Source organism: Prunus avium, chromosome 5 (genome assembly GCF_965620075.1).
Source record: "Prunus avium chromosome 5, drPruAviu1.hap1.1, whole genome shotgun sequence".
Taxonomy (NCBI): Eukaryota; Viridiplantae; Streptophyta; class Magnoliopsida; order Rosales; family Rosaceae; genus Prunus; species Prunus avium.
Window position 1 is genome coordinate 19,829,874 of NC_142288.1, and position 13,251 is coordinate 19,843,124.

At 38.4% G+C, this 13,251-nt stretch overlaps 3 protein-coding genes across 4 annotated transcripts; 2 read left to right on the forward strand and 1 right to left on the reverse strand.

Annotated features, from left to right (window-relative positions):
* Positions 1-3,086: 3,086 nt before the first annotated feature.
* LOC110753659 (flavin-containing monooxygenase FMO GS-OX-like 4) lies at positions 3,087-6,439 on the forward strand. Its single transcript, XM_021954599.2, has 7 exons — positions 3,087-3,943; positions 4,322-4,392; positions 4,507-4,659; positions 4,801-4,883; positions 5,014-5,149; positions 5,249-5,422; positions 5,928-6,439. Exons 1-7 carry the CDS (start codon positions 3,394-3,396, stop codon positions 6,162-6,164), a joined length of 1,404 nt encoding a protein of 467 aa, XP_021810291.1. The 5' UTR covers positions 3,087-3,393; the 3' UTR covers positions 6,165-6,439.
* Positions 6,440-6,909: 470 nt separating this feature from the next.
* Positions 6,910-9,899, forward strand: LOC110753662 (flavin-containing monooxygenase FMO GS-OX-like 4). Its single transcript, XM_021954604.2, has 7 exons — positions 6,910-7,487; positions 8,044-8,114; positions 8,249-8,401; positions 8,531-8,613; positions 8,738-8,873; positions 8,957-9,130; positions 9,504-9,899. The coding sequence occupies exons 1-7, from the start codon at positions 6,938-6,940 to the stop codon at positions 9,702-9,704; spliced, it is 1,368 nt and encodes a 455-aa protein (XP_021810296.2). The 5' UTR covers positions 6,910-6,937; the 3' UTR covers positions 9,705-9,899.
* A 190-nt stretch (positions 9,900-10,089) lies between these two features.
* On the reverse strand, positions 10,090-13,042 carry LOC110753660 (PPR containing-like protein). Of its 2 annotated transcripts, none has more exons than XM_021954602.2 (6): positions 12,838-13,042; positions 12,146-12,265; positions 11,717-11,824; positions 11,411-11,554; positions 10,716-10,928; positions 10,090-10,563 (listed from the first exon to the last, which is right to left on the reverse strand). In XM_021954602.2, exons 1-6 carry the CDS (start codon positions 12,955-12,957, stop codon positions 10,363-10,365), a joined length of 906 nt encoding a protein of 301 aa, XP_021810294.1. In that variant the 5' UTR covers positions 12,958-13,042; the 3' UTR covers positions 10,090-10,362. The 2 variants fall into 2 exon arrangements, with proteins under 2 accessions (XP_021810294.1, XP_021810292.1); XM_021954600.2 differs by having other exon boundaries at positions 11,708-11,824; positions 12,838-13,041.
* Between the last annotated feature and the right edge of the window lie 209 nt (positions 13,043-13,251).

Sequence of the window (13,251 nt, forward strand, 5' to 3'; positions counted from 1 at the left end):
AAAACCCATTAAGTTCAAAGAGAATATGAACATCACAAGAACCCTAATAGCATGGTGTTTACATTAGGTATTCAAGAAACCAATTCACATGGATGATTCTTACTTCATCCATTTATTGCTTAGGATAACATGAAGATACACATAATCCCAACAATCTCAAGAAGCATGCTTTCAAAGGTGATCAATCAAAGAAGAACATACATCAAGGATAGATTAATTTGGTGAATTGGAATTCATCAACAATATCTAGAAATTCATACACTCAAGCATCAAAACAATAAGGTAATCATGTTTAGGCCTTCAACCTAAGCCCTAGCTATGGAGTTTAGTTCCTCATACTTATTTCAAATACAAACTCAAAACAAAACTAGAAAGAAGTTACAGATTTTGTGAACATGGGAGCTCAAGGTCTTCAATGGTGGAAATCTCTTCCACTTCTTGCTTTGTTGCCCTTGTCTTCCTCCTTGAGCTCCCTAGCTCCAAGCTTCATCTCCAGCTCCAAAATCTCTGCAAATTGTGGAATAAATAGAATGCCTTCAATGGCTGATGCTCTTTTCACTCCTCTCTCCTCCTTTCCAGCTTTTCCAAAATATCTTTTAATATAAAACAATTACTTTTGTTAAAGCCTTAAGCCTTGTCTCCTTGCCATGATGGGCTCTTTTGTTATTGTCTTCACCAAGATGCTCTTTGTTTCAGATAATATCTCTCAACCAAAGTAATTTCTTGTTACCAAGTGTTATGGTAACAAGAAGAATCAAGATAACATTATTGAGGTAAAAAACTGGCCTACTTCGGATTTCCAGAGCTGCTGTAACATATAGGATCAGTTGGATAGGCTAAACTTGTCCAATGGAGCTCAAATTTGGATATGTTGTAGTTAACATCCATTGGAACAAGTTTCATGAAGATCTTCACCTCATCCGAGCATTGGAGCATGCTGATCCAAGGCCAAGAAGTTGACCTACGAAAATGAACAAAAACAAAGTTTATAACCAATAATGCACTTTTAGCTCATTTTCATTCCAACCAAGGTAAAATCTAAGAAAACACAAAAAGGAAGTAAAAAGCTATAAAATGTCAAGAACTAACTCAAAATAGTGGGTGAATAACATGAAAAATCATGTGTAAAAATGAACCGAACACTGTGCCCACTGCACTGCCGCATAACAACACCATATAGGAATATCTTCTTTTCCTCGCTCCATGGACCACAATGCACCACTGTGTTCACCCTTTTCAACTTCTTTTCAAAGTTCCACATGTTTCCCTCTTTGGGCCGAGACCTCCGTCTCTTGTTGCACTCAACCATTGAACAGCCACATAGCTCGCTGGTCAAGTACTTCCACATTTTCCACATTGAAAGAGATGCACCTCACCTGGGTGTGACTCGTAAGCCAACCGTGTGTCCTCCACGGCACCTCCATTTGTTTGTGCATCTGCACTGCCAGACCTCCATGGCATTCGTAGGTTCTCCCCCCCTTATCTTGTCGACACATCCTCACATCAGTGTACCTTCAAGCAAAGTTCCCATGGAAGGTATTTCTCTTCTTTATATTATATGCCATATTTTTGTTGCATCTTTAGGTTCATTGTTTTTTTATGGTTGAAGTAAATCTTTGAATATCTCTGTGCCAGGTTGCTCCTTTCCCCATGTTTGAATTTAAAAGCAACTGGATAGCAGGTATTTTGTCTAACCGAATCACACTTCCATTGCGAGAGGAGATGCTGGAGGACATCAAAGCTTTCTACTCTTTACTCGAAGCTTCTGGCACCCCCAAGAGATACACTCATTTGTGAGAATGAGAAGGTAAAAAGTCCCACATTGGAAACTTGAGAAACCCAATAAAGGCTTATAAAGAGTTGGGCTACTCTCCTCATTACCAATTGGTTTTTGGGGTGAAACCTCAACTTCCTTCATGGTATCAGAGCCACGTTAGCCTACGTGTGAAAGCCACACGTGCTACACGTCACCCAAAATGTGTTGTCCACGTGTTAGTCTTGAAAATTCGCCACACGTGCAGGGGCGTGTGAGAATGTGAAGGGAAAAAGTCCTACATTGGAAAGTTGAGAAATAAGGAGTTGAGAGCACATATATCATGTCTAAACATCATATTTTAGGTCTTTAAAAACCAATCAATGTGATTCTTGGCCGTGGACAGAATGCCGTTTCATCTCTCTCTATTCTGTTGGGAGCCTTCAGTTGCATTAATTAAATCTGCATGTATATTCATTTTGGATATAAATGAAAATCCTAATGGGAAGAATAATATGATATTGGTTGCTGACGGTTCTCTTTATGGTTATTATCATCATCTCTTTCCTCTCACCATAAATTTTACTGATCTTCATACTTGTGTTTATGATGAACGAGATAAATATTGAAGTGTTGTTATTCTGCAGTCTGGATATGAGGATTGGCTTGCAACTGAGTGTGGCTGTCCAGCCCTTGAAGAATGGAGAAAGCAAATGTACTTTGCAGCTATAGAGAACTTGTTTGCGCGACCGGAGACATACCGGGACGAGTGGGAATATCACCATTTAGTATTGCAAGCTCATGAGGACTTCAGAAAATACACCTTAAATGGAGTTCAAGGTGAAACAAGCGACCACCTTGTTTCCTTTGAAGTTCATCTTAAATATCCCAGGAAATCTTGATGTGTTCCTGTCCCTTAGTAAGGGGATGTTTAAGTGGTTGGGAAATTTATTTTTTTGGTCAGAAGGGTTTGGGGTCTGGTTCGAATAACAAATGTATGTAATTTAGTAAGCAAATAAAAAATAATAATCTTATTGTGTTTTTATAAATAAGATGTGTAAAGTCGGTGTTTCATCCAAAACTAAAAGTGTAGTTAACTTGTCAATATAATTCAGCTCAATTCAAGTCTCAGTGTAGTTTGATTGTTGAATCTAACACAGTGAGTTTGGCATGTTATGTAAACTAGCTTTTTTTCGTACGCGTTTCTGTGCATGTGAGAGGCTTTTTTAAAAAATAAATTAAAAATAAATTATCGGTTGAAATTTGATAATATATTATCGGTTGAAAATAAATGAGATGCAAAGTGTTATATAGTTCGAAGAAAGTCCAAGTGTGAAATAGTCCCTTTTTTTTTCCTTGTTATTTCCCCTCTATCAATAAAACACTATCACCCTTTGAAATAGTCTGTTTACTAGTTTAGTCGCCGCCACCGCCCACCGGAAATGACGCGACGCACATCCTTCATAAGCTAACAAATGAGACAGCAATGTCACCAAACCAGTAGACTCAGTCTTGGTTTCCACTCTCAGTCTTAGTTTCCACTCTCACACTATTTTGTTTAGTGGTAAAAATGAATTTTCCATTTTTATTATTTAAATCCTCCACATTGTCTACACTTCAGACCCGTAACGCCAAATCCAATGCAACCCACACATCACCAACCGGCCTCTCGTAACGTGGCAGTGATCGGTGCCGGCGGCGGCGGCCTGGTCGCCGCACGTGAGCTCCGGAGAGAGGGTCACAAAGTCGTAGTCTTCGAGCGAGGAGACCAAGTAGGCGGCACGTGGGTCTACACTCCGAATGTGGAGTCTGACCCAATTGGGCTCGACCCGAATCGGACCAAGGTCCACTCGAGCATGTACCAGTCGCTCAGGACCAACCTCCCAAGAGAGGCCATGGGGTTTCGGGACTACCCATTTGTGGCCATAGAAGAAGATGAAGAGAGAGACCCGAGAAGGTATCCGAGTCACAGAGAGGTGTTGATGTATTTGAAGGACTTTGCGATTGAGTTTGGGGTCTCTGAGATTGTGAGGTTCGAGACTGAGGTGGTGTTTGTGGGTTTGGTGGAGGGTGGCAAGTGGAAGGTGAAGTCCAAGAGTAAGAGAGGTGAGGTTGTGGAGGATGAGATTTTTGATGCTGTGGTTGTGTGTAATGGGCATCATACTGAGCCCCGTGTTGCCCAAACTCCAGGTATCAATGCTAAAGCTCTGAACTTTGTATTGGGTTCTTTGAGATTTGTTCATGAGGAATTTGAATCGAATTGGGTTGTGATCCTTTGGATCTTTTTTATTTATTTAAGGCACAAAGTTTGGACCTTTAATATTGGTTTAGGTACCTGATTGATTCTGCCTTGTGTGAGTGTACAATTGTATTGGTTGAAGGAAGAAAATTACTTTTGGTAGAGTGCAATTTGAGAAGATCTTCATAAAAGGAACTTTTGAGGTTACGGAGTTGAACTTCTCAGCTAAAATTTATGGAATGAGATATTTTTCTTAATGCTGAGTTCAGGCTTGTGTTTTGGTTTTTACTTTTCTTCTTCCGCTTTATGCAATGTACACTGTTTTTCAGGCATCAATACATGGAAAGGGAAGCAAATCCACAGCCACAATTATCGTACCCCTGAGCCATTTCGAGATCAGGTCTGTGTTGCCACTTTCTGCATCCTGTAGGAATTTATAACCTACTTGTGTTTTTGTTTTCTTTTTACTCTATATAGTATGTAGCTTATTTTATCCATTTCTTGCTTTGCATAGGTAGTAATTTTGATAGGGAGCGCCACTAGTGCTATTGATATTTCACGAGACATAGCTGGAGTTGCAAAAGAAGTCCACATTGCATCTAGATCTGTTGCTGATGAAACCATTGAAAAGCAGCCGGGCTATAATAACATGTGGCTTCATTCTATGGTAAAAGACTTCAGCCATGGTTAAGAATTGGGTGGCTTTGATGGGAAGTTCATCCAGAGAATGTTCAACTTTGTTTGAGCCTGATGCTCGAAGGATGGTTGATCCAAAGTACTGATAATTTTTAAAGTTTAAACCATGCAGATCAAAAGTGTCCAGGAAGATGGTAGTGTTGTATTCCGAAATGGGAGTGTTGTCCTTGCGGATGTCATTCTTCACTGCACAGGGTATACTTGCTTTGGCTTGTTTTGGACTTCATGCTATGTTATAGTGTTCCATATTGACTGTCAAGTAATGGAAAGTGCCACAAAAATGAAAGAGCAAATTGGAATCCTTTTTTTTTTTTCCTATTTCAAGGTACAAATTTCATTTCCCTTTCCTTGAGACCAATGGCATCGTGACTGTGGATGACAACCGTGTTGGGCCTCTGTACAAGCATGTCTTCCCACCTGATTTGGCTCCGTCACTTTCCTTTGTTGGGTTACCATGGAAGGTATTTCTCTTCTTTATGTTATATGCCATATTTTTGTTGCATCTTTAGGTTCATTGTTTTTTTATGTTTGAAGTAAATCTTTGAATATCTCTGTGCCAGGTTGCCCCTTTGCCCATGTTTGAATTTCAAAGCAAATGGATAGCAGGTATTTTGTCCAACCGAATCACACTTCCGTCGCAAGAGGAGATGATGGAGGACGTCAAAGCTTTCTACTCTTTACTCAAAGCTTCTGGCACCCCCAAGAGATACACTCATAACATTGCTGATAATCAGGTAAATTCACTCTCTTTGGTTGACTGCCTATGTTGTTAGTTAGTCTCAACTCATATGACCATAGCACAAATTCATTCGTCATCTGGTTGAGAGCACTGGTACAATGTAATTGCTAAACAAAGTCTTGTTTCAGATATCCTTGACTGGATCCCCACATGATGAACTTATGCAAATAAGATAATTTAAGCAGATATATCATGTCTAAACATCTTATATTAGGTCTTTAAAAACCAATCAATGTGATTCTTGGCCGTGGACAGAATGCCGTTTCATCTCTCTCTAGTCTGTTGGGAGCCTTCAGTTGCACTAATTAAATCTGCATGTATATTCATTTTGGATATAAATGAAAATACTAATGGGAAGAATAATATGATATATGCTGCTGATGGCTCCCTTTATGGTTATTATCATTATCTGTTTCCTCTCACCATAAATTTTACTGATCTTCATACTTGTGTCTGTTTATGATGCACGAGATAAATATTGAAGTGTTGTTATTCTTCAGTTTGGATACGACGATTGGCTTGCAGCTGAGTGTGGCTGTCCAGCCTTTGAAGAATGGAGAAAGCAAATGTACTTTGTAGCTATAGAGAACTTGTTTGAGCGACCGGAGACATACCGGGACGAGTGGGAAGATCACCATTTAGTATTGCAAGCTCATGAGGACTTCAGAAAATACACCTTAAATGGAGTTGAAAATGGACACGTGACATCAAATGATGTCCCGCCCAGTTCAAGGTGAAACAAGCGACCACCTTGTTTCTTTTGAAGTTCATCTTAAATATCCCAGGAAATCTTGATGTGTTCCTATCCCTTAGTAAGGGGATGTTTAAGTGGTTGGAAATTTATTTTTTTTACGTCAGAAGGGTTTGTCTGGTTGGAATAACAAATGTATGTAATTTAGTAAGAAAAAAAAAAAAAAAAAATCTTAATGTGTTTTTATAAATAAGATGTGTAAAGTCGGTGTTTCATCCAAAACTAAAGGTGTCAATATAATTCAGCTCAATTCAAGTCTCAGTGTAGTTTGATTGTTGAATCTAATACAGTGAGTTTGGCATGTTATGTAAATTACCGCCTCTCAGGCCCCCCGAATAATCCTCCCGCACACAGCTTTCCCTCCCGCGCACACAGCTTACAACTTTTAAACACGGCAGTATTTTATTTGTTCATATGTGAGGTTTTTTTATTATAAATAAATGCGATTCAAAGTGTGAGGTTATAGGAAATTTGATAATATATTATCGGTTGAAAATAAATCAGATTCGAAGTGTTATATAGTTTGAAGAAAGTCCAAGTAGATGGTTTGATCAAATTCAAGGTGCGATCAGATTGAAAATTTACATTCGATCCAGCTTGGCTTTTGACTTTAGCATTAATCACATTTGTAATAAATAATTATGAAAATTTTCCAAAGAATTTTAGTAACTTCTTAAAACAGCATCACTCAATCACAATTCGCCAAACCCAAAACGCCAAGGTACCGTCTTCTGCCAAACTCTCGTCCACAACTCTACCATGCAGCTCGCTCTCGACCCACTGGCCTCCCGCCAAGTGGCAGTCATCGGCGCCGGCGCCGGAGGCCTGGTCGCAGCACGTGAGCTCAGGCGAGAAGGCCACAAAGTCGTGGTCTTTGAGCGAGGAGACCAAGTGGGTGGCACGTGGGTCTACACTCCGAAGGTAGAATCCGACCTACTTGGGCTCCACCCGGATCGGACCACGGTCCACTCGAGCATGTACCAGTCACTCCGGACGAACCTCCCGAGAGAGTCCATGGGTTTCAGGGACTTCCCATTTGTGGCCAAAGAAGAAGACGAAGAGAGAGACCCGAGAAGGTTTCCGGGTCACACAGAGGTGTTGAGGTATTTGAAGGACTTTGCGAGCGAGTTTGGGATATCTGAGATTGTGAGGTTCGAGACGGAGGTGATGGTTGTGGATTCGGTAGAGGGTGGCAAGTGGAAGGTTAAGTCTAAGAGCAAGGGAGGTGATGGTGTGGATGATGAGATTTATGATGCTGTTGTTGTCTGTAATGGGCATTATACTGAGCCCCGTATTGCCGAAATCCCAGGTATGAATATCATTTCTGGAGAAAGTTTAAATTTTTTTTGGTTGATGTTGATAATTGGATTTTGGGATTTTTGGGTTTGTGTTCATGTTCTGGATTTGAACATCTAGAGTACTGAACTCTATATTAGTTTTGAGATTTTGTTCATGGGAAATTGAATCGGTTTGGGTTTGGGTTGCTTGGGATGTGTAGAAGAATCTTTGTCTTTAAATTGAGTTCTGCATTGTGTGAGTATAAATTGTATGGGAAGTAAATTACTTTTGGTAGACTGCAATTGGGGAAGCTTTTCAAGAAAGGAGCTTTTGAGAATGCCAATTTAAATTGCAGCATTAACTTTTTAGAGTGAAATGGTGGGAAAGCTTGTAAATACATGATGGAAAAGAAAATATAATATCTGCCCTGATAACTATACCCAAATTAAAAGTAATAATTCTAAAGTACTAATGAAGTTTATCCAGACTTTTTTCTTTCTGAATTCATGCTTATGTAATGCATAACAAAAGCAAAGTTGGTTCTCACTTTGTCTCCCCCCCCCCCTATGCCATTATATACTTTTCAGGTATCATTTCATGGAAAGGAAAGCAATTTCACAGCCATAATTACCGCAATCCAGAACCATTTCGAGATCAGGTTTGTCCCACTTTTCTGCACTCTGTAGAAACTTCTAGATTGTGTTCTTCTAATGAAGCAGGACACGGTTAATAGGGTAGATTATTTTAATTCTTACTGGTTAGCTTCTCTTATCTACTTCCTGCTTTGCATAGGTTGTAATTTTAATAGGGGGTGCAGCTAGTTCTGCTGATATTTCTCGAGAACTAGCTGGAGTTGCCAAAGAAGTCCACATTGCATCTAGATCTGTTGCTGATGAAGCCTTTGGAAAGCAGCCTGGCTATGATAACATGTGGCTTCATTCTATGGTAAAAGAACTCACCCATGGTAAGAATTGGGTGGCCATATGATGAAAAGTTCATCAAGGGAATTATCTTTGACCCTGATGCTAGAAGATAGGTAGATCCTAAGTTTTGATATAATTTAAACCGCTGCAGATCAAAAGTGCCCATGATGATGGAAGTGTTGCTTTCCAAGATGGGAGTGTTGTCGTTGCTGACATCATTCTTCACTGCACAGGGTATAACTTGCTTTGGCTTGTTTTAGGAATTGATGTTATCATGTAATGTTCCATATTGAATTTGAATTGAATTGAAAGTGCAAGAAAAATGGAATATGAATGGTAATCTTTTTCCTTTTTCAAGGTACAAGTATCATTTCCCTTTTCTTGAAACCAATGGCATTGTGACTGTAGATGACAACCGTGTGGGGCCACTGTACAAGCATGTCTTCCCGCCAGCATTGGCTCCTTCACTTTCCTTTGTTGGGTTACCATGGAAGGTGTTTCTCCACTTTAAATCATATGCCATATTTGGTTCATTCTTTTGATGGTAGGAGTAAATCTTTGAATATTGTGGTGGCAGGTTGTTCCTTTCCCAGAGTTTGAATTTCAGAGCAAGTGGATAGCAGGTCTTTTGTCTAATCGAATTGCACTTCCATCCAAAGAAGAAATGATGGAGGATATCAAAGCTTTCTACTCGTTACTTGAAGCTTCTGGCATTCCTAAACGATACACTCATAACTTGGGTGATTGTCAGGTAAATTCAATTTCTATCGTTGCATGACCTTACCAGCTGTTCATTAATCAGAATTAGTTAAGAGCATTGGAATCAGAGTAATGGATTCAGAGTAATTGCTATCGTTGCCTCTTATACGATATATTAAAACATCAAAATGTTCACTATTATTTGCATCCCAAATCAGTAGCTTCGATTGTATAGCATGTCTCATTTTTCACACTCAATCTTGACAACCTGAGAGGTTACTCTTTTGAAAAGCTGCTTAATGTGTGTTTTTTTCAGTCACCATTCAATGCCTTTTAACCTTTTAGGCATCCACTGTTCCAGTTTATGTACTGGTATCTTTATATATGTCATGAACAGATTAAATAATTCAGTGTTGTGTTTGCAGTTTGAATATAATGACTGGCTTGCAGCTCTGTGTGGGTGTCCAGTCTCCGAAGAATGGAGAAAGAAAATGTACTTGGAAGTTTCAAAGAATAGGCATGCCCGGCCAGAGACTTATCGGGATGAGTGGGAAGATGACCATTTAGTACTGCAAGCTCATGAGGACTTCAAGAAATACACCTTAAATGGCATTACCAAAAAATGATTTAAGTTTATAATCTTTGAAGTGTGCCTGTTCCTAACCTTGTGATTGTTTCCCCTCTACAAGGTTTGGGTTCAACTCACAAATGTTGTGCTACGTAAAGTGTTGTTCCCCTTTAACTTGAATGATGTTGTCCCAAAATAAGATTTTGAATGATGAGTTAAAGATGGATGAATAAAATTTATGTTGGTTTCTTTATTTGATACTTGGAAAATAAATTTAAAGAAACTTGGAGCAGCCCCCCATCAAGTGCAATTTAAGTTTGGGTTCAAAGAATCCAAATAACACAAATCAATTTGGGCTCAGTTCCGAATTTTCCATCTTATGATGCATTTTGAATTGGATTTCACAACTCCTCGCCACATGATCAAAGATTGATGTCAAAAAATATTCAAATCAAGACAACATTGGATACAATAAAAATCAAACCAAATGAACTAAAACTGGGTAACTAGTTCAGATTGGTTGAACAGAAACAAAATCATGGAACAACATATACCAACAGAAGCTCAAACGCCCTAATTCTCAAAAGGATATTTCACTTAACAATTTATACAATTTTGTTTGCCTTCCCACTAGATATCAAAAACGCATATACAGAAATATTCATTTGTTGTAGTGGTTGACCGACTAGTTTAAATCATTAATCAGAAGTTCTATTCTAACCAAGTTTCTTCTTTTTCTTAGCCGAGGCCTCTCTAGATTTCTTGAGTGATGCATTTTCTGTGAAAAGATAGTTGTACTTCTGCAACACCCTCTCTTTTTCTTCAATCCTGCCTAACATCTCATATGCATCTGCCACTCTCTGGACTATTGATTTCACGGGAGGTTTGCGATCAAAAGCTTCTAGGCCCTCAAAGAGCTACCGAATAGAAGCACGATTACAATAGGTTAGGCTAGCAGAATATATAAAGTAATTCGAGCAAAAAATAAAAAATATTAAAAATTGAATGGGCCAAACATCAACCTATCATAGAAAACTGCATATCTAAGTATGAATGTTATAAGCCATACCTTTACAAGACTCTCCAACATGTTGTTTCGGTAGTATATACCTATCATACTTTTGCATAACTGCCACGGAACTGAATGCAGATCAATGCCAATCTTCTTGTCCCAAAACTTGTGTGCTTCTTCTGGTCTTTGGTCCATATCTAAAGCTCGTATTAGTTGCCCATATGTTCCCATTGTGTTTCCCTGTCCCTTGCTTAGCATCCATTTAATTACCTAGACGAGTTAAAGAAAACCATGGTTTATAGATCACAAAAGAAAATAATGAATAGGCCTCACTCATTCTTTCCAGGGTCAAGCGAAAGTTAAAAATAATTACATACTCAAAATTTCCTAGTCGCTACAAATTATTAGATAATTATGTTTTCAAATCTCTCCTGTTGGAAAAAGTAGTTTCCCCAAATACTTATGCACTCCAAAAAAAATGCAAATCCTCTTCTCATAGTTGGTTCTTTCCCATGATTTAAAGAAGTTTCTTTGCTACAAAGGATTGCAAGAATTTTGATAATGATGGAGAAGTCTAAGCCAAAACAGACATAAGTGCATAAAATAAAAGCTCCTCAAGGATTATTACATCACATTATTATGCTTCAAATTAAAATACTACTTTAAAGAAAAGTATTCCCAGATTGAGTACTTTCTATTTAAGTGTCCTCCAAGTTTTTAAGCCATGGTGAAAGACAAAGAATTGATTGTACCTGAACAATTCTATGCCACTGCTGTTCCTTCTCAAGAGAAGTCAATGCCATCCTAATTTTTCCAATGGGAAAGTCTTGCTCCCAAGCAACCCATCCATCAAGAGTACCATAAACAGCCTCCTTACTGTCATTGAGATCAAGAAGCTGCAAAAGTGGGGTTATTTAATCCATTATCAGCTTGCTACAAAAATTAACATCCACAAATTTTCACTCTATTAATAAAATTCGACTAAGATTAAAAAGCTCAATAGAAATAATTTATAAATAAAAAAGAAAGCTTGAGATATGTATACTTACGGTTCTTACAAGAAAGTTAACTTTATCCTTTCTAGAAACATTCCATCCAATTTGGTCCCTTTTCTCGCCTCCAGCATTTTTCTCTGGATAGTAACTGTTTTGGTGGTTGTGTTGATCCTAGACCATTATAGATGAATTACCCAACCAGTAAATGAACATCCAAGGCAAAAAGAAAATAACAGAAACCCATCAAAGACTGCCCACATGGGAGGTATGTCATCCTTACTACAACTTCACAAACGTTAGATGCAAGAGACAACACTGCCAGTATATTTTGTTCAATTCTAGAAATTTTGCCAAACAACGTCACAGTTTTGTTATTCATTAGGGACTAGAATAAATTTTGTAAACTTAAGTTTCAGGCATGGGATGACGAAATGGTTATATCACATTGCCAATGCATGTACACAAGCACTTTGATAAATAGCTCTAAGATACCTCCAATGAAACCATAGCTGTAGCAGTTATTTGGTTAGATATTTGAGCTTGCACCACTGTACTGTAAGTAGAATTCAGAATTTGGGCCCTGATAACTCCAAGCTGAGTTAATCGACCAACCTGGAGAAGATAACATATTATATTAGATACATCCGTTAATATCTAATTAAAACCTCCAACACTTTTGTGAAACAGCTAGATTCAATTGTCTTAAAAGCTGACGAAAGCCAACGGGTCTAACCGAGTGGAAAAGGGACTTGACTTACAGACCGAGGTCTCAAGTTCGAACCCCCATGGCATTGTGTGTGAGAAACCCCTCCCCTTATAATTTAGACTATTCCTTGCTTGTACTAAAAAAATAAATAAATAAATAAAAAGCTGATGAAAGGGGATAACCTTGTTTTGATTAAGAAAATGAATATAACATTGCCCCTAGCATATAAACAGGTTTTAAGTAAATTAAAAATTTTCAATTTTTTCAAGTAGTTTACTTTTTCATTGCTTTTTTCTTTCTAGATTAATTGATCGAGTTATAATTCTAAATTTATTAAGCCTAACTTATCCCATTAACATTATCAAGGCATTCACTCGGACACATTAAGGGTTTAGTTGCCTAATTCGCTCACCCCCCCTACGAATTTCGATCTGGAACGAAAGATTTAACGACTCAGTTCTAAAGGAGAGAACAGTACCTGACCGCCGACAGCAGACGAGCAATTGAGTGAGAGTATCGCTGGAGAAAGCCATGGACAAAGCACACGAGAGAGAGTGCTATAACTGATGAGCCCAAGTTTGATTCTTGCTCTTGGCATAAGGGGAAGATTTTAGGTTCGGAGAGGATTTTTTTGGACGATTGGATTCGAAGAGGTTAGGTCGGGTGGGTGATAAATGGAGCGTCTAAGGGGGGAAAATTTGTTTTTTATTAAAGGGTTTTTATCACAAATGGTCCTTGAAATTTGCCAAATTATCACTTTTGATCCTTTATGTTGCACCTTATACATCAATTTGGTCATACCGTTAGGTTCTGTTGAAATATCTGTTAAATTGATGATGTGGCATATATTCGGAGCCAACATATCTGATAATAAAATGTCATGTGGATTTGA

Excerpts from the sequence above, each read along its gene's own strand:
- LOC110753659 (XM_021954599.2), top strand. The coding sequence starts at position 3,394 with ATGCAACCCACACATCACCAACCGGCCTCTCGTAACGTGGCAGTGATC. Across the intron at positions 4,393-4,506 it reads CTGAGCCATTTCGAGATCAG|GTAGTAATTTTGATAGGGAG; the intron begins GTCTGTGTTGCC and ends TGCTTTGCATAG. Across the intron at positions 5,423-5,927 it reads ATAACATTGCTGATAATCAG|TTTGGATACGACGATTGGCT; the intron begins GTAAATTCACTC and ends GTTATTCTTCAG.
- LOC110753662 (XM_021954604.2), top strand. The coding sequence starts at position 6,938 with ATGCAGCTCGCTCTCGACCCACTGGCCTCCCGCCAAGTGGCAGTCATC. Across the intron at positions 7,488-8,043 it reads CCGTATTGCCGAAATCCCAG|GTATCATTTCATGGAAAGGA; the intron begins GTATGAATATCA and ends TATACTTTTCAG. Across the intron at positions 8,402-8,530 it reads ACATGTGGCTTCATTCTATG|ATCAAAAGTGCCCATGATGA; the intron begins GTAAAAGAACTC and ends AAACCGCTGCAG.
- LOC110753660 (XM_021954600.2), bottom strand. The coding sequence starts at position 12,957 with ATGCCAAGAGCAAGAATCAAACTTGGGCTCATCAGTTATAGCACTCTC. Across the intron at positions 11,825-12,145 it reads CAGCTATGGTTTCATTGGAG|GATCAACACAACCACCAAAA; the intron begins GTATCTTAGAGC and ends ATAATGGTCTAG. Across the intron at positions 10,564-10,715 it reads TGTTGGAGAGTCTTGTAAAG|CTCTTTGAGGGCCTAGAAGC; the intron begins GTATGGCTTATA and ends TCTATTCGGTAG.